This window comes from Humulus lupulus, chromosome 2 (genome assembly GCF_963169125.1).
Source record: "Humulus lupulus chromosome 2, drHumLupu1.1, whole genome shotgun sequence".
Classification (NCBI taxonomy): Eukaryota; Viridiplantae; Streptophyta; class Magnoliopsida; order Rosales; family Cannabaceae; genus Humulus; species Humulus lupulus.
In genome coordinates this window covers 164,312,688-164,332,901 of record NC_084794.1, presented here as the reverse complement: position 1 = coordinate 164,332,901, position 20,214 = coordinate 164,312,688, and the positions used below count along the sequence as shown (strand labels likewise).

The following is a 20,214-nucleotide window of genomic DNA, read 5'->3' as shown; positions in this document are numbered from 1 at the left end:
TTAAGTAGACTATTATAACGTTGCTTTGGTGTTATATATTATCAATAGTAACATTATTTAGATGTTATGATTCTTTATGTTAAGTATATTTTTTCATTTAATTACATTTTCAAGATGTAATCTAATTATCTTCAATTACATTTATTGGTAAAGTAATCTATTATTTGTCCTAATAATGTAATTAGAATTTGATAAAGTCTAATGATTTTTTTTGTATCAACCAAAATATCCAATACATGTGTCCCAAATGAAAATTTTTGTAACGTCCTCCTTATCTAGGATCGTTACACTGTGTTCTTTAAATTGTGTCAGACTTGCTAACCAAGTCATTTGGTTTAAAATGTGTAACTAAGGTTAATATCAAGGGTTAGGGTTAAAAAAAATTGGTCAAAACAATCGTGAACTTTTATTTGAAAATATTTATACAGTTATGGGATCCCAAAATATTACAACCAAACTTTTTTTAAAAGGTGAATATTCATCAAAAATTACATTCAGTCAGCCTAAGCGGCAAAAACAGGGCTATAACCCTAGTTCTTCTGAGATATCCCCGACCGTGGTAGTCGAGCAGTCGCATATGTATACGCCACCACCGAAGCTCTCCAACTCATGGCTGATCAAGCTTTCCCTTCTCCTTACCTGCACCACAAAGCACCCGTGAGCCAATGCTCAACAAGAAAACTATACATGTGCATAACATAACAAAACAGATTCTCAGATATTTATCTAGCATGTCCAGCAGTAATAACCTACACAGTCAATAATTCAATTACAAACAGATGGTCATTGGACCAATTTGGGGCTGCTGCTCTGAACAGTTGACCATAGAGTCAATCCCGGGGCCCTATGCCCAAGCTACGTGAATATAGAGTCACCTGGGACCTTTGCCCTTAGCCTTGAGTAACTAGCCGAAGAGCTAGTCCAACGTACCTAGCGCTTTAATGTTTCATCAATCATAGGGTCGACCAATGTAATAATATGTTGGTGGTTTAGGCCTAAGCCCTTCGACCAGCGCGCAACGAGTTATTATCGTCCTTGACTGGTAAGTCAAGCCCTGATCCAAGAATACAGATCTCAATATCGAAACAGATATGAATAGGCATATCCGAACAAATAAGCAGTCATGCATGTTAATCACATAACACCATCAAATACGATACTAATCATACATATTTAACGGGGCCTCATGTGAAGCATTAGCTTAAATATAAATGTCCTCGAGGCCCAAGCCCTAGTCATGATATTTGATAACAGTCATGCAAAGTCCTAATCACATATAACACGTATTGGATACAGTTTTCTTACCTCAGGGTCCAAGTAAAGCGTAAATAAGAACGACCCTCGAGCACGATCCCAGTTCCGAGCCCCTAACGATAACCTAGTCACAACCATAATATAGGATTCCATCAATAACGAGCAAATAAAGGCTTTCAGACCGAATCCTAGCCTCCGGGGCCTCGAGTTCCACTAAACCGGGTAGTGAAATCGATCCCAAGCCCTAAGGAAAAGGTTCCTTTTAAAAAAAAAAAAAAAACTTCCCAAGGCCAAATATGCCCAGGCGGGCCGCGACCTGGCCCTGAGGGTCGCGGCGCGCCCCTCCTAACAACAAGCCTCCTCCCCTCTGTCAAGGGGCGGGGGCCGTTACTTGCCCTTGAGGGTCGCGGCGCCTCCCTATTGTCGTCCTTGACTGGTAAGTCAAGCCCTGATCTAAGAATACAGATCTCAATATCGAAACAGATATGAATAGGCATATCCCAACAAATAAGCAGTCATGCATGTTAATCACATAACACCATCAAATACGATACTAATCATACATATTTGACGGGGCCTCATGCCCTAGCCACGGAATTCATACAACAATCATAGAACACTTAAGCATGTATCAACCAACATGTGAAGCATTAGCTTAAATATAAATGTCCTCGAGGCCCAAGCCCTAGTCATGATATTTGATAACAGTCATGCTAAGCCCTAATCACATATAACACGTATTTGATGCAGTTTTCTTACCTCAGGATCCAAGTAAAGCTTAAATAAGAACGACTCTCGAGCACGATCCCGGTTCCGAGCCCCTAACGATAACCTAGTCACAACCATAATATAGGATTCCATCAATAACGAGCAAATAAAGGCTTTCAGACCGAGTCCTAGCTTCCGGGGCCTCGAGTTCCACTAAACCGGGTAGTGAAATCGATCCCAAGCCCTAAGGAAAAGGTTCCTTTTTAAAAAAAAAACTTCCCAAGGCCAAAAATGCCCAGGCGGGCCGCGACCTGGCCCTAAGGGTCACGGCGCGCCCCTCCTAACAACAAGCCTCCTCCCCTCTGTCAAGGGGTGCGGGCCCTTACTTGCCCTTAAACATGCACAACTAGTCATATAATTACATAATCCACATAATACAATTAAATATAACAAATATGCACATAATTCCATATAATGTCATCCTGGCCCCCTAATCAAGGCCCTAAACCTTATTAGGTCATTTTGGGACGTAACAACTTTCAAGTGCAAAATACAATAATAAAAGTCCATGAAGAGTATGTCTAATGAGTCTAATAAAAGGCAAATTATAACATTTGTTCAGCACTATCGCTTTATTAATTGCAAGCATTCAAGTCTCATGTCGCTACATTTATCACCTAGATAACATAGAGAAAAAAATGCAATAAGAAAACAAAACTCATATGTTATCTTCTTAACCAATAAGCATAACAACAGATTGCTATTTAAAAAAACAACTGGAGCATAACAGCTATTTTTCCATAAATCCTAAATTTTGAGATCTGCAATTAAATCTCGGATATTTGCATAATAGTTCCAAAAACAATATGACAACTCATTATAATATCTAAGATCAATATTTACCTCATTATGACTTTGTCGGTTGGCCAAGCAATAACACTTCCAACACTTTCTTTAATACAAGTTATCCCTGAAGTTTGCCTCCACAAAAATGCATCACGCTATCTTGCAAAATCAACACCAACCTTCATGGCAAATGGTCCAATAGAGACATCAATAACTAAATCTTATGGATCATTTGAAATAAAATACCCATAAGCAACAATATTCCCAGAACCATTCCAATCCAAAAGCTTGCATCTTTGGCCTTGAGTTCCAACACTCCCACTCTATAATCATCATCCAACTAAAAAAATTCCAAATGACCAAAATATTATGAGAGTTTAGAAGTAATTAATTAACTTGAAAATTATTAAACAAATGATAATCTTAACAAAGTAGGATTATGTGCATTGGATTGCTCTCCACTCAAACCAGATTGAGACTATAAGCATCACAAACAAAATGTTAGATATAACAAATAACGTGCATGCAAAGTAAATGTAAATAAGAATGAATAAATTTACCTTGAGATTCATGAAAGAGTGAATCAACTGCTCCATAACTGCCACTTTTTCCTTCAACTCTTTTTAATCATTTTCCATTCGAATCATATGACCATCTTTCTCAGATGTAATTGCCAACTTTGTTTTAGTAACTCCTTTGCCGTAAGCTCTCAAATAACAACTTTTTTCAGGACATGTTATCTTTGAAAGAAGATCTCCTTTTTCTTTTAGAGTTTTTGAAGGTAATGACGAATCATCCAACATGTCCTAACAAAATAACAAGATTCAAATAGAATATAATCATATTCAAATTTTAAATAACTATATTGAAATAATATCAAAAACTAAATGGAAATTGGCAGGTGTATACAAAAGTTTAGCAACATATGAATTGACAAGTTCCCCATTTTTCTTTGTGTGAGCCTTAGTCAAGACATCAATCCTAGAAGGTGCTTTTTACTTGTACTACTATGGAAAGAAAATATCAATAGAAATGTATAATAATAGTTATTATTAATATAAAAGACTTGAATAAAAGCATTATTTACCATATCATCAATTAATCGAGCGTATTTTTTGCAGCTACAAGTGTGAAGGAGTCGTTTATTTCTTATCTCTTTGTACTTATCACTTTTAGCCTAAAAAATTAAAACATATTTTAAGTTAATGTTATATGCAATAATCTAAATCTCCTTTATGACTACAAGTGTGAGGAAATTATTTTGTCCTCAATTATTAGAGAAAGGTATAACCTATCTATCTATGAATTTAATAACTTAATATTAATTAAGTCCTCAATTCTTATTATCTGTTGAACTATAACCAACTTTTATCGAACATGATGTCCAAAGTTGATAATAAGAGGCTATATATCTTCGTTTTTTAACCCTTTCTTTTGTGAGAAGAGAGAAGAAGAAAACTAACATATATAAAACAAGAAATAACAAATTATTCTACTCTCTTTCAAAGAAATAGCCTCAATAATCAAACAAGTCATGCAAACAAAATTCAATTATAAAACAATAATACTAGAGAAGTCTACATAAAATCAAACACCATTTCCTCTAGACTAGCAACTAATTATTTTCCAATATCAATTCAAACAACACACATGTTTTCTTCCTTATCTCACCACAACACACAAATTTGTTAGATCCTACTTAACTAAGATACACAAGTTCTTAACCTTCCATTATCACCCCTGTACACAAATTTCTCAAATCCTACTTCACTTTGGATGATGAATATTTAAGATATTCAAACCCTGGAGTCAATTATTTTCATCAGAATAATTATAAAATTCATCAAGCATGAATATTTCCAGCAAAAATGGTGAAACAATTATAAAAATAAAAATAAAAATCATATATAATATGAACTTTTTCCAAGAACAATAGATCAGATAAGAGTCAATTATGACACATCAATTAAAACATAATAGACAAGAAACACACAAGGATTTCAAAGACAAGAGTCATTGCATAGTAACATGTATATATAAAATTGAGACTATGTCACAAGGATGCTTATGCTCAACATTTGTACTGTAAGTAATTATGTGCATCAATTTTCTCATGCTTTATGTGTATAGATAGACAAAATACAGAAACATAAAAGCGATAACTCAAATGAAAAGAGAGAGAGTGGTGTCATGGAGTGGAGATAGTTATTTTGTTCGCCCCAAACAAAGGGCCATGCTAGTTGATGGATAAAAGAAAAATAACTAAGTGCCAAAGCTTTCAATCAATAATAAATATAAGTGCCTAGTGAGATAGTTAAGGGTTACTTTTTTGTAATTTTTCAACTCATTTAATTAACTTCAAACTTATAAATCTAAAGGGGCAAATAAGATGAGATGTGATAATATGTAGTATTTTTATTTAAATTGCCACCAAATACAAATACAAATACAAGTATTTTCCAGAACGTTTATAATAAATAAAAATTGGACTATATACATAATATATGTATATTTAAAAAATACCTTAGTATGTAACACCTATGACCATAGTCTGATCCTATTGCATATATAACTTATGCATAAGTATCTACTCAGTTCCATTTTAGAAATGAACTTTAACGTACATTTCTATGGTTTATTCTTGAAACATATAATATTCATAACAAGCAAGCCAACCTGGTCAAGTGTCGACACAAGATGTGGCTGAAACTTTGTCTTAAATGTAATTGGGCCAACCTGCAACCAGTGAAAGTAAGTTCTCATTAAATATGAAAATTAGACATGACAAAATAGAAAAGCTCTATTTCTAATTAGCATAAACTACAAGGTAGAATGTAGTAAACCTTGAGAAGAGAAGTAAAAATGCAAAAATAGAAAGCATACGTAGCAAGTAATCAAGAAGAATCTAAATGTATGAAGTTTATGAGCATATATAGATAAATATAATTTTATTCTATTTTTTGATTAATTATAACCTATACCTGTAATTATTATTATTATGACGTTGTATCAACACTTGGCTTTGGGTCCGGCAAATTTATGCTATGCTAATAATTGTAGAGAAAAATAGAAGAGCACCATCTTGGGCTATGAGACTTCAATTAAGTTGAATATATTGCTTGTATTCTATACCAATGTCTCAGCGAACTGTAGTTCCTTTAGCCTGTAGAAAGTAAAAAACCTCAATTCAATAGAACAATACAACACGAAACAATAGAAATGGCAAAACAAAAAGAGATAGCACAAACTCCAAACACATAATCCTTATCACTAAACAGAGGCAATATCATATAGTTGGGATTCAAAACATAATATATATATATATATATATACATAAATGAATAATACGTAACAGAATTACTACTCTATACAATTACTAGACTCATTTTCAATAACAGAGCACAACTATTTTCTCCATAAAATTATTTAGTTGGAGTATACTATTTTCAATAACAGAGCACATCTATTTTCTCCTAAAACAAAATCGATTTATGACACTGGCTAAATCTAATTCAATAACAGAGTACTCCACAAGACTATTTTCCCCTAAATTAAATTCAACAGCAAAGCTTATTTGTGACCTTATGATTAAAAAATCAATGAATTGGTGATGAGAAAAGAAAAGAAATTAAATTGAATACAAGATGACACCAAAAAAAAAATGGGACTTACGTTACTATACGAGCTCTGGCTTTTTCAAGAAAGTGTTCATAGTATATGAATTACAGCACATATATACATATATATATATATATATTATATATATACATTGGATACAAAATCTATTGAACTTTTGAACCCCCATGTCTAATTAAATTTAGCACTCAATATTATACTAAAGGAGGTATTACAAAGACCGTACCAATAAAACCTTTCGAAGTGTGCAGTATAATATTGAATCAGTGATTAAAAAAAAAGACATGAATAAAAAGAAAACATGTAAGTCGGAAGGTTGCTCAGTAGCTCAATTTAGCTACTTACCTATCACAATGTCTTTGATCTTTATCGACTTCTTCTTGTTGCTTTCTCAACTGTTTCTTTATCTCCAACTCATTATCTCTCAGAGACATTTTATCAAACAATTTTCTTGCAATGTGATTTCAGTTTATAACTTAATTCAATAGCAGAGTACGTACCACAAAGACTGCCTTTCCCTAAATCTAATTCAATAACAAAGCTGATTTTTTACACTAAATCTAATTCAATAGTAGAGACAGAAATTAGATTTTAAATGAATCAATGAATCGGTGATGAAAAAACAGGAAGAAAAATTAAATTGAAGACAAGATGATACTGGAGTGAGGATTAGGGTTATAATTGGGGAAAAAGTTTAGTGAAGATGATTGAAATAAATCAGGGACGTACTTCCCCATTCCGATAAGAGCTTGAGATTGGTAGATTGACAATCAGAAATTGAAGAGAGTGACGTCATAGAAAAAATTTGCTTTCTCCAATTTTCTATTCCTCTAGTATTAATATAATTAGAAAAAGATAAAATTATAAATAATTTAAATATATATTAAATAAATAAATAATGTGTTTTGAATTAATTCATGAGTCATGAAAAGAATAGAAAATTAAGAACAACAGATTTTTTTTCAAATAAAAAAGGAAAAAAAAAATACTAAACGGAAAATTCTAGTTTTTTTTTCATATAAAATTTGACAGCTGTATTTTAATAATTAAATAAGTAACGTTTTTAATTAAATATATTCTCTAAGCTTAATTTTTTTAAAACAATTGTTGGTTACCCTTTTTAAGACATGTAAGTCATTTAATGTAATTAAATGGTAAATTTCTTGAAGTGCATAAAACCTTCCTGTGTGACTTGTCCCGTCCATTACATCTATTACATCAACAACATCAATCCATCACCTCTTTCTTACCCTAGCCTCGTCATACTTTAGCTATACTACTATTTTTCAAATACACTACCCCACTTTTTCCTATTCCAAATACATAAACGAAGATGTTCTAGCTATAAGTTGAAATCCTAAAAATGATAAACTAACCAGCCACTTACATCAGTTGGATGGAGCTTACCTCAGTCGTGGCATCAGCCCCTGTGAGCCTAAGTAAGTCCTGTATATATCTTTCCTTACAAAGAGGAAGTCTAAAATAGTTTGAATCCTCCTTCTCTCTTAATGTCCCAAAAAAAAAAAACTAAGCAGCTGCTTACATCACGTTATTTATTTAGGTGTTGTGGCAAAAAAATAGAAATTAAAGGATTCTAAAATAAAAAACATGAGGAAACAAATTGTAACAAGTTACACAATATCAAAGACCAAATATGCCATCGCCAGTTTTGTAAAAGAAAGCGAATTTAACTAACAGTTCACGCTTGAAAGATTGAAATATAAAATGAGACGATAGAAAAGCATAATACATGAAAAAAAGTTTCAAAAGTAGTTTTCATCACTCTTGGGTAGAGCAGCTAAGTGAAGATTTAATCTTCTGAACAGTCGAACTGATAAGAGTGTTGACAGTGGCCACAGAGTCCATGTTGATGAGCTGTTTGGAAGATAAGGGATTCGAAACCAGGATTTGGAAAGCCACAGTGAGAAGTGAACCAACTGATGACGAAGCATTGGTTGTGTTTGAAGAATTGGAAGTTAAAGCTTCAACATTTGCGGTTCCTGTTGATGAGTGTTCTGTACGACCATCTCCGCAGATTATGATTCCAGAGGGGAGTATTGGTATGTTTGAGGAGTTCTCGCCGCTTATTGCTATGTTAAGTGTTGGTACATCTATTGGTGCATATATCACAAATGATCCCAAAGCGTCAACGTAGCTCTCTTGAACCATCAAAATGCTGTTCTCACTTGGGATGAAAGGCTGCATCAAATAAATTTAAATATATTTAGAGAGAGAGAGAGAGAATTAGAACCTGTAAATAATGACTACTTTTTTAGAAGAAAAAAAATTATACATAACACTACTCTACTACAAGGGAGGTGAAACACATTTATCATTCTGACGATGGGTGTTTTACATGCATAAATGTATTATGTAACACATAAATGACCGTGATAACGTATATATATACCATAATTTTTTAACCGAGGCTTCACTTTAAGCCCTGCCGGTAGGGCTTTCAGTGTTTCTCGATCCGAAAACTAGATTCAAACATGTTGTTTTCCACGCGCATAAAAAAAATTAGTCACGCATGCAACAACATGTTTGAACTTAGTTTTTGGTACCGTAAACTATTCGGAATTTTCTGAAAATTTGTAGGATACTCTAAATAGCTACAATATATACGGTCATAAAAAAAATCGCGCCGAAAACTGTTCACAAATTGTAAACACTGAGAACTTTATCGGTAAAGCTTAAAGTGAGAGATTTTTCGTGTGTGTATATATATATATATAATTGTTAAAATCTGTACAAATAAAATTGTAGTAGTAATTAAAAATTCTTAAATGTAAAATTTCCACAAATTTGCTTTCAATGGACGCACATGTCTAGCTTTACATGATTTGGCTTACCAGGAATATTTTGATTATTAATTAATATTGAATTATAGGTGAGAAACAATACCTGGTAATAGGAATTTGTATGGCACTATTTTATTTCATGACGGTAATAAATATTTTCTTAAATAACAACATTCAGGATCTTATATCATGTATTTTTTTTTTTGAGGGGAGATGTCATATTTGAAAAAGAAAAAAATATTGGTAGAACTTAGTATTCTACTTACTATTAATTCTTTTCATCAATTCTTTAATCGCACATATAAAATTAATCAACTAATAAGAAACAAAGAAATAATTTAAACGAGATAATTAATTACTTACCCGTAAAATAGAAATGCAGTTTTTGGGATTTGCTCCAGTTGGGATGTGTGCAATCTCATGTATTGGATGACCATTGGAGAGAACATCCCACTGAGAAACATTTGAAACATAAAACTACTCTTATACTACTCACAACTTCATAAATTGAAGAAGCATAAAAAAAAATGTTGCTATAACTTCATTAATGAGATATATTAATGGTGGAATATGTCCTTTTGGAGGTGTTTCATGCTCCTCTTGTGAGAATTTCGACACTTTTTCTCCTAAATGTTGTACTAATTAAAGATATACGTGCTATACTAGTTAAAAGATCAAGAATGATCATATTCAAAGAATGAGTTACGAATTAATTGTCTGAAGTATTTCTTCTAGTGAATTGTGCAGAGAATTCTTTTAAACTGCTAAGTAATATAAAAGAGCCTTAACGTGTTGTGTTCAATGCTATAATGGATTCATGGTACGATTGTAACATGTAATGGTTTCTAAAAAGAAATGGAATTATGGCACATATAATACAAACATCCTAATATATATATTTAGTATAGTCTCACATAGTTATACTTTCGGACCGTCTCAGTCATACTTTCGGACCGTCTCAGTCTATAGTGTTTGTAATATATTCATGTATATATATATAGATTTCCGATATATATAGTTCCTGTGTCTTTATGAATCTTTTTTAAAGTAATTTATTATAGTACTGTTGAAGTTGAATAAAAAGATGAGAGATATGACCTGAAGTCTGGATTTGTGTTGTGTGAAGAAATCAAAGAGTGTTAGGTGCGGCAAAGGAAGCCATAAAGAGGTAGCGGCACTGACAATGATTCCAAAAGGTTGACCTGGCGCTGTGCTCTTACGAACTGAGACTCTTACTCCACTATTGTTGACTTCCGATAAATGAGGAAAATCCATTTTCCCTGACATGCCCAGCATCCCGCAAAAGCTTTTCACCATTCTATGCCCAAGTTTCGTTATGCTTTTCTTTCCTTCTGCTAAGCTTATCACTGCCAATAATTTGTATTCATATATATGATAATCACTTGACAATTTGTTAATTGAAAACGATTCTGTAATGTTCCGATAAATATTATAAGTGAAATTAAAGACCTCACAATCACAATGCCAAATTAATTAATTCTAATAAAGTGCACGCCACTAGTACAACTACGTTACGTACCTCCACCGAATTCATGAAAAGCGGGAACATTACTATCTATTACTTTGGAACAATAAGTGAATCTTTCAATCATTCTTTCCAATGAGACAATCCATCTTTCGGCTCCATATGCAGTGTTATTGCAAACAACATCCCTATAGAGCCGATGAGTTTGGATTTTATCATCCACTTGTACGTGTTCAACCCAGCTAACCTATCACATGTATAGACAAAATATTAGAGGCACACATGATTGCAACAGTTAAATTAATATAGGATCACTGCTGGGATTGGTTGGCTAGATGGAAACCATGAACTGGTGACACAAGGACTAGTTCATGGTTGTGGAAAGAGTAGTGATTCATACACAGCACTATGATGTACAAAATAATGTGGTCCACCTAAAAATATATTTTGTGTCTATAAAATGCTTGTGTAACATGGTAGATTTGGTTGATAGTTATAATTAGGTAGTACCTTGGAGCAGCCATTAGACATGTCTTGTATGATGCAACCAGAGGGAAACTTCCAACACCGAGAACAAGAGTTACTCTCCCTTGAAATTTCATAAGAAACATCAACAATCGCCCAACTTCCAACCTCAAATTGCTGACAATGCCGAAGGAAATAGAATTCTCTTGAAGGCACGTGAGGTGAAAGGACATGCATTTGCTCATACATCTGCATATTATATATAAAACATCTCCTTACACCATTTTATCATATATATATATATATATATAAGAATTTAGGTAATTAATTGGAAGGAAAGAAAATGAAAGAATAAGAATAAAAATGACAATGAAAAAAGGAATAGTAATGGAGTTAAATAAAAATTAATATGAATTAAAAAATTATTGATTTTTCTTCTAATATTGCATTGAAATAAATTTTTTTTTATTTTAAAGCATTAGAATGTCATTCTAATAGTTTTTCTTCTAATATTGCATTGAAATAAATTTTTTTCATTTTAAAATAAAATAATTATTTTATCAAGATGGTGAAAAAACTATTAGAATGACATTCTAATGCTTTAAAAAAAAATAGAATAAAAATTAATTTATTTCTATTCTATTACCTCCACCCAATAAAAAAAACTTTACAGCAACCACATCTATTACTAAGAGACAATTGTGATCCTGAATAGGTATAGACTATATATTTACCATTTGCAAAGCTGCATGTCTGTTTCCTGAGTCTCCTTTCTCAAGTACCTCAATTGTCCTCGCTTTTGTAATAATTGTAGTGAATAGATCTACCCATTTATTCTGCAAAAGATATATAATTAGTTCATGTATATAGGTGACATATATATATATATAAAAATATAAATACACTTACGGAATCTAGAAAGATATCAACCAATTGCGCAGCATTCATAGCCACCATTCCCGAGTGTTTCGATGATTCAAATCGAGCAGAAGAGGGACATGGGAAATGATTAGTAGTGTCTCTCTGGGGAAATATCTTATTGTAGCTATCACGGTGAAGAGTGTAACCGCGGCCATCGCCATGATCCGTGGTGGCAGAAGAGGATGATGCCCTGGTCCACAAAGGCTGATCAATCCTGATAAGCTTAATTAGTTCATCCATGGCACCTGCTGCCGTCTCCACCATAAGTCCCCTTTCCATCTCTATGATTCCTCTGAAATGGTGATTATTATGGAACTGGTTCATTTTGGCATTTTCCATGTTTAGGGAACTTGATGAGCCTTGCCTTAAAGCAGGTGGCTGTAGGTCAAAAGAGGACTCAGCACTACTGGGGATTCCACTTGTTAGCCTCTCTATTTCTGATAATGGTTTCCCCGTGTACTTGGCTAGAAGGTTCGACACCTTCTCATGCTACCAAATTAATAACAATAAGGCAAATTAACCAAATTAATAACAATATGGCTGCATAATAATATATTTATGTATATCTCAAGATGAAATACTTATTTAGTTATTGTGTTATATGTTTTAAATATCAATGATATTGATATATATATATACCTCCTCTTTCAACTGAGCATTTTCGAGTTGCAGTTTTTGCAAACTGTGTTGACGTTCTTCCTGACCAAAGGGTGGGCCTCCACATGCAGGGCAGATCACATTCCTGAGTGCCTCTCGAATCGCAATATTTTCACATTGGATCCTTTCGTTCTCTGCTCTAAGAACATTGTTATCCGCCCTCTCATGCTGAGCCTGCTCATAAGTAGTAGTAATAATAATGATATTGATAATAATTTTTAAAATTTTGGTGTTTGGATTTTTTTTCTCAATTTTTTGGGTTATATTAATTTTGTAAGCATATATATTAAAAACATTAAATAAAATAATAAAAAGATGAGGAGCTGAATCGGAGCCCGATTATAAATACATTTTTATTTATTTATTAAAATGAGGCCCGATTTTATTTATACTTGTTATATATATAAATATTTAATTTCACAGCATCCTATCCTATATCATACAAATTCTAATATAATGAAATGGTAAAAATTCTTGCAATAATTATTAGGGGTATATATATATATATAATAATACTAACTATAACCACAAGTGGTGAATAAATTTATGCGGGAAAATTGTTAAAGGCAATGATTACGATTAAAAAAAAATCAAACCACACCTTTGTTTGGGTCCTTTTATTCTGAAACCAGAACTTAACTTGTTTAGGGTCAAGACCAAGCTCTCTCCCTAGTAGACGCCGCTGGTTTTCATCTGGGTGTGGGCATTCCTTGAAAAATCTTCAGCATCCAAATTAACTAATGCGTTACTTTCTATCCACATATACAATTTGTTCATGAAATAATGTACTCAAAACTAAAAAAAATGAAATTAATTACATATATAATCATGGAAGAATCCGAACAGCTAATTATATTTTTTCTTTTTTCTTTTCTGTCTTTTTATATATTATATTTATATTATTGATATTGGATCCATTGTAATAATCTGAAGAAAAAACAGTTCTATTTACAAGAGCACAAGTACTATTCTAGCTACACAAGTGACAACTAATAGAAATACAAACACACACATATGTGCATTAATATTCCTTACATGAAATTAATGAATCTTAACAGTCATGATATAACATTTCAGAGAATAAACAAAGCAAATAAAAAAACATATACATCTCTATGCGCAGGGAATGAAATAGATTTTTTTGGGGGTGGGAAAGTTTGGGTATGTTTTAAGAAATCTTATATATAATTATATTTTAAATGAATACAATGATAAATTAGAAAAATTTGACGTTGTTCTCACCCTTCTAGTTGTGCTATTTGGTGGTTTGTATGGCGATGATATGACTTCTTATGGGCATTGCGAGAATTAGAGTCTTCCTCATGTTCGTTACAAGAGCCTATGATACGTCCCATCTCAAACTCCATTTGACTCTTTTGCTTAAACAACTCTGAGAAATGCAGTATAGTATATGGCCCTCGGACAAATGCAATAGTATTTATAAGATTTTAAAAAACAAAATAATAAAAAAAAATACAGTGATTTTTTCTCCTTTTGAGGTCTCTTTGGATTTATGTAGTCATATTCTCACGAATATATATCTACCACCTGTCATTTCCATAGAAGGCCATCCAGTATTTACACCAGACTAACCCAATAAAGAAAGAGATATCTGATCCCTGTGGGCATTGCTCTGGATTTTGTTTGGTTTTTTTCGAAATCTTTTATTACCTTGTTAGAGCAAACACCTTGAACTATGTCCATCTATAAAGATAATCCAGAGGGCACAGTATTTGTCAAGAATAGTATGCACTCTCGGAGATATAATTTAGGTATTTTTCTTCATATGTAATATACAAATTAGGACCAAAAAAAATGTTTTACATAAAGTGGAATGAAATTGTTTTTCCATCTATATCATAATAATAAATTACCACATTATTCCAAATTAAAAGGATTTTTAGTAGGAAGTTGTTGAAAAACCAAATTATTATAATTTATTTTGATTGACCTGACATGAACGTACGTAGTACCAATAAGTAATTTTAGTGCAGAAAATATATACATATATAATTATATTTTTGAGTTCTTCGTCGTAATGGATGGTATTGTAATTTTATTAACCAAAGAATGTTAATTGAAGATATAAGGACAAACTTAATTTAATTTATTATTATTCATTTAGTATTTTATTAGCTAGCTTGGTGAACAAGTATAATTTTTCTAGGAATATTTGAAGTTATCTACAATAGTTTGTAAATCACACATAGAAAAATATTTCGGTCAAAATTTTTTTTTATTTGAATTGCAGCTGTATAAAAGTCAATCATTATTTATATTATAATTTTATTAGATATTATTTAGTTAAACGTCAATCCTAATTTGGATTAAAATATAATATTTAGTAGAATGTAGTTTTACTAAATATTATTTTGGTAAAAGCATCTCTTTGGATGTGTTTGTAACAATTACACATAAAGATATGTGTCTATACAATACATATTTCACTTACTTTTTTTATCATATTTATGAACTGTTATAATAAATTGTATATTTTTTTCACAGTTAAAATTTTTTAGTTTCCTTTAGTTTTTAATATATATGGTATCAGAACAGTTGACGTAAAGCACTATAATTATCTTTAATGTTTTTTTAAATTCTAATAATCAAATATCTGGATCGCAGAATGTTTTTATCATTCATTGCATCTCTAAAAATATGTGTCATTTAAATATATGGTTGAATCAAAATTTATTTAACATAATTTACATTAATGATAATAACAAATTCATGTTTTCATAAAAAGGATATTGATTAAAATGGTAAACTCTAGAGAAATTGATGTTATTTGGGATGATATTATTTATTATAAAACTGACATAATCATTAACAAAAATTGTAAGTTTAACTTAGCTAGAGTTAAAAGTCGTTATCATTTATTTTTGGGGAATTTTTATATTAATATATAAAACATTAAATAAATTAACTTTAGAGAAATTACAATAGATACGATATTTAAAAAAAAAATTATATTTTTACTTTCTATTTTTATGTTAATATAACATTTTTAATTTCAAATTTACGATTGCTCAACTAACCCATTCCCTTGTCTTCTGTCATTTCACACGATCTCTATTCTCACTACAGGAAAACAGGCTCACAAAGTCATCTTTGTAGGATTTTAAGGACGACATGGCGTCGCAAAAATATCGTCCTAGTAGGTCCATATGTGTAGGGACCTACTGTGACGACTAGGTCTTTGTAGTAGGACACTCGCAAAACCCATTATTTTAAAAAAAAATTGGACCATATTGCAATGACATGATGTATCTGTATGTATTTTTCAAAATAATTTTTTTTTTAATTTTCAGACCTTCAGCGACGACATGTCATATCTGTAGGTCTTTTGAGAATTAAAAAAACAAATTTGGGACCTACAATGATGACATGTCGTCACTGTATAGATCTTTTCACAATAATTAAAAAATGAATTCTGGACCTTACAACAATGGCATGTCGTCACCATAGGTCTTTTTTTAAATAAAAAATAATAATAAATTTTAGTAGTATTTTTTTTGAAATTTTCTAAATCAAATTACAAATCTAACCAAATCATATAATAATAACATATATATATATATATACTTAATAACTTAATATTTTGAATACTCATAAATAATTAGAAAAAAAATATATATTACAATCTAACATCAAACAAAGTACACCATATATACCAACACATATATAAATCCAAATAAACTTTTAAGACTAACATTCAAACACATAGTATATATCAACACACATATATATATGTATATATATATATCCATACATATTTGAAAAGAAAAGAAAAAAAAAACACATTTAACCAACATATGTTCAATATCAATCATATAACACACACATATATATACATATAACTTAACATATAAATTACAATTCAATTAACAATAAAAACAAAGTACACTATTCATGCTACATATATATAAATTCATAAAGGGTAAATACTCATTTGGTACCCTATGTTTTATTGAAAATAAAACATAACTTAAATCTTAAATAAATTGTTTACAAAACCAAGTGCGGAAAATACATAGAAAACATAATTAAAAAGATTGAAAACAACGTTGTCCTCGAATCGTTCACGCAGTCCACCGAATCCATTATTCCTCAATACACAACCACCAATCTGCCAAGAATCCTTCCGCCGTCATAACTATTTTCCTGCATACATAAAAATAAAGGAATGAGCCTAATGCCCAGAAAGGAAAATCTACTAAGAGCATAAAACATAAACATAAACTATAAACATATGACTATAAAAACGTATACCATATAGGACTACAAAATTAATAGCCATTAACTCATTAACATGGCATATGATAAACCATCTAGGTCCTCTGTCTACTAAATGAGGTAGGTTAGATCACATGACAGTATATGATAACCCATCTAGGTCCTCAATATACTAATCGAGGTAGGGTAAATCATAACTCTAAACCATGAAAATGATAAACACTAGGGTTTGCTAGCTAAGAAATTATGAGCCCTAGATAACATAAAAAAAACATAACATAACATAACATAACATAAACTTATCATAACATATTATACATAAACATAACAAACATATAGAAACTATCATATTTTCCTTACCAATACCGGGATTTATGAGAACAAGGACGGGATTTGGAACGCTCCTAAAACCAACAAGAAGAATGTGAGTATTCTAAAGAAAAGAGATGATGACAAGAAGACTAAACCACCGAGAAGAAACTTACCGACAAGAAATCTTAAGTTCAAAGAACTTAAATACCTAACCAAGAGTGGAAAACAGCGAGTTAGGATTTGAGTAAAGAAAAACTATAAGAAACTAATGAAACATATAGAAACGAACTAGGAATAGGAATACATTTGAATGTACTAGAACCGAACTACACCTCGATATTGAAAAACACACTATTATCTTACTTCCCAAGTGTTTAATAAGCTTAAGATGATAAAGCTTATAACCCCAACTCAAGTGTTTATCTCTCAATAGTAAACCTAGCAGCTTGAAGGCTTTGAACACAGCTTGAAGAATGAGAGAAATGGCTAGGTTCTAGGTCCTATTTATAGAGTTCAAGAGTGAAAAGATCTTCTTTTAGCCTAAATAAAAATAATGAATATTTAATTGAAAAACATTTGAATATTCGTTCAGCAGAAGCATAAGACTCGGTCAAAAGGTTCAGAGGCTTGCTAAGAGGTTGAGTGTTGAATTGAGCTCGGTTTCAAAACCATTTGAAAATCTTGTCCTAGGGTCGATATATCGCCCATTTTAGGCGATATATCGCTTGGGCCTATATCCCGAGGCTCGACGATGCATTTGTGCAAAGTTACGTATTTTTCGTATTCCCCGTGTGGCAAGATATTGCCCCTAGAGCTGCATTATATCGACATACGCTGAAATATTATACACGTAATTGCACTTTTTTAGCCTATTTTGAATTGGGTAAATAGCTTTGACTGAGTCATATAATGTATTTAAAGCTGTTGGCAGATTCAGGGGTTTTCAAATATTTCTCCTATAAAACTATTCCTCAAAAATACTTAATTCCTTAATAAACATGCACACGACAAGTGTCATGATTTTATTGGTTCTATCTAAACCTTATAGTATAATAAATGACATCTTTATAATCAGCTATATTAATCAAACCTTATGTTATAATTAATATTCTTAAACTATAGGTTAAACTTATAAAATCTATAGGTGTTGCTACGAGTGTTCAACTAAGTCCCGGCTTGAACCAAAATCCACAACAATAAACATACTATAACTACTACTAGCTATTACTACTTCTACTACTATCTAACTAGCTAAGTAAAGTTCTGGGACTCTACAGTGCAACTTGATCACATTCATAGATTGTGATTGTTTATTCATGCATCACTGGCATAGGTATAACACCATCCCATTAGAGTTTATGGACTCACTTGCAACACTTATAAATTCATTTATAACATCATCATATTATGGTGAGAACTTATCAAGTATGTTTATCCAACTTCGATCCATAAGTAATCTAACTCTGCCGGTATTTTGACACCCCTCCTAATAACAATAACTAAATAAAAGTTACTAAGTTTGAATTTTATGAAACATATTATGTAGTTGACAAAAATTTATGATTTTCATTTTATGAAATAAATTATAAAATTTTAACCATGAATACTTTTAAAAATTAAAAAAAATTTATTTTTGGGTCATAAATTATTAATTTCAATAACATTTTGAAAAATTACCATTTTGAAGTTACATTTTAAAATCAAATGAGATGATCATTGAGAAAAAATTTAAAATTATAAAACAGTAATGCTTTATTTGATTACTTCATAAAAGCTTTTTTTAATAGAAAAAAATATGAGTACATTAAGTTTATAACTTGTTGGAAAAAACTTCCATAACTAAACTTTTTTATCTTTCTAACTAATTTTTTACCAAAATATTTTTTATATATTTCCAAACAATATTCATTGATAAGATAAACTTGAGGAACATGAGACAATTAAAGATAAACTTACTAAATATTCAAAAATAAACTTAAGATAATATACAAACTTTTGTACAATCTGAATATTTATACTTGTCATTCTTCAAAACTTAATACAATATTACATCATTATAATAAGTTAATACAAATAAAATATCCCCACTTTGATCATCACAAATATTTCAGAAATTTATCTAATATGAATTATTATGGCCATTTACATGACTTGGTATACCAGCATATATATATAAATGGGCAAAAGAAGCCACATAATCACCAAACATAACAATTATAATCATTTTTAAACATCATAGGCCAAAAAAATTAAAACAAGATTGATCCAAAAAAAATATATAAATCAAGACATATAAAAATATATATGTAAAATAGATCCAAAACAAATATAAAACACGAGACAGGACCAAAACATGAGACATATGCCATAAAAACTTTAGAAACTTGGAATATAAAACAGATGCATATTTTGAACATAGCAAACAAGGCAGATAAATTTCCAATTTAATTCCCAATTTTTTTTTATAAGAATGGAAAAACTAGCAAAATAAATAACTAAGTACCTAAAAAATTACTAACTGAATGGACAAAGATACAAAATTTATACAAGTATCAATAAATGTTCAAAATTATATTCAGAAACAATAAACCAGATTTATATACACAAAGGTAAAAAACATTTCTCATCAATATAAGAAAGCATAGGGGAACTCTCTGAGCATAAACAAAACCCCAACACAAATAACAGTTCAAAGACTAAGGACAATTAAAAAATGAACCAGAATATAACAATGAAAACATAAACCAGATTACAACAATGACACATAACTAAAAAATTCTAAACAAAATCACAGCTAAATAACAGTGAAACAACTTAGACCTAAAACACAGTAATCATCAAAACAGAATTTTCTCAAAGCATAACAATGAAAACATAAACCAGATTACAACA

General features: G+C 31.0%; 1 protein-coding gene and 1 long non-coding RNA gene across 8 annotated transcripts; both read right to left on the bottom strand.

Moving 5' to 3' along the window:
* Positions 1–383: 383 nt before the first annotated feature.
* LOC133818674 (uncharacterized) lies at positions 384–7,252 on the bottom strand. Of its 7 annotated transcripts, none has more exons than XR_009886026.1 (9): positions 6,790–7,252; positions 5,790–5,971; positions 5,485–5,544; positions 3,369–3,614; positions 2,866–3,148; positions 2,014–2,086; positions 1,306–1,378; positions 754–1,054; positions 384–639 (listed from the first exon to the last, which is right to left on the bottom strand). It is a non-coding gene; the product is annotated as an uncharacterized LOC133818674 (long non-coding RNA). The 7 variants fall into 7 exon arrangements; XR_009886027.1 differs by having other exon boundaries at positions 931–1,054; XR_009886032.1 differs by having other exon boundaries at positions 7,174–7,238.
* A 656-nt stretch (positions 7,253–7,908) lies between these two features.
* LOC133814893 (homeobox-leucine zipper protein ROC8-like) lies at positions 7,909–19,255 on the bottom strand. Its single transcript, XM_062247799.1, has 12 exons — positions 19,196–19,255; positions 14,446–14,478; positions 14,017–14,147; positions 13,376–13,493; positions 12,757–12,948; positions 12,106–12,606; positions 11,931–12,032; positions 11,242–11,445; positions 10,786–10,978; positions 10,344–10,612; positions 9,609–9,698; positions 7,909–8,643 (listed from the first exon to the last, which is right to left on the bottom strand). Exons 1-12 carry the CDS (start codon positions 19,253–19,255, stop codon positions 8,224–8,226), a joined length of 2,313 nt encoding a protein of 770 aa, XP_062103783.1. The 3' UTR covers positions 7,909–8,223.
* Positions 19,256–20,214: the final 959 nt, after the last annotated feature.

Bases quoted from the DNA above. Each gene is read 5' to 3' on its own strand.
- LOC133814893 (XM_062247799.1), bottom strand. From the start codon at position 19,255: ATGTTCCTCAAGTTTATCTTATCAATGAATATTGTTTGGAAATATATA. The intron at 14,148-14,445 runs GTAATAAAAGAT...TTTAAGCAAAAG, and splicing joins AAGGTGTTTGCTCTAACAAG to AGTCAAATGGAGTTTGAGAT. The intron at 11,446-11,930 runs GTAAATATATAG...TATAATATGCAG, and splicing joins GACATGCAGCTTTGCAAATG to ATGTATGAGCAAATGCATGT.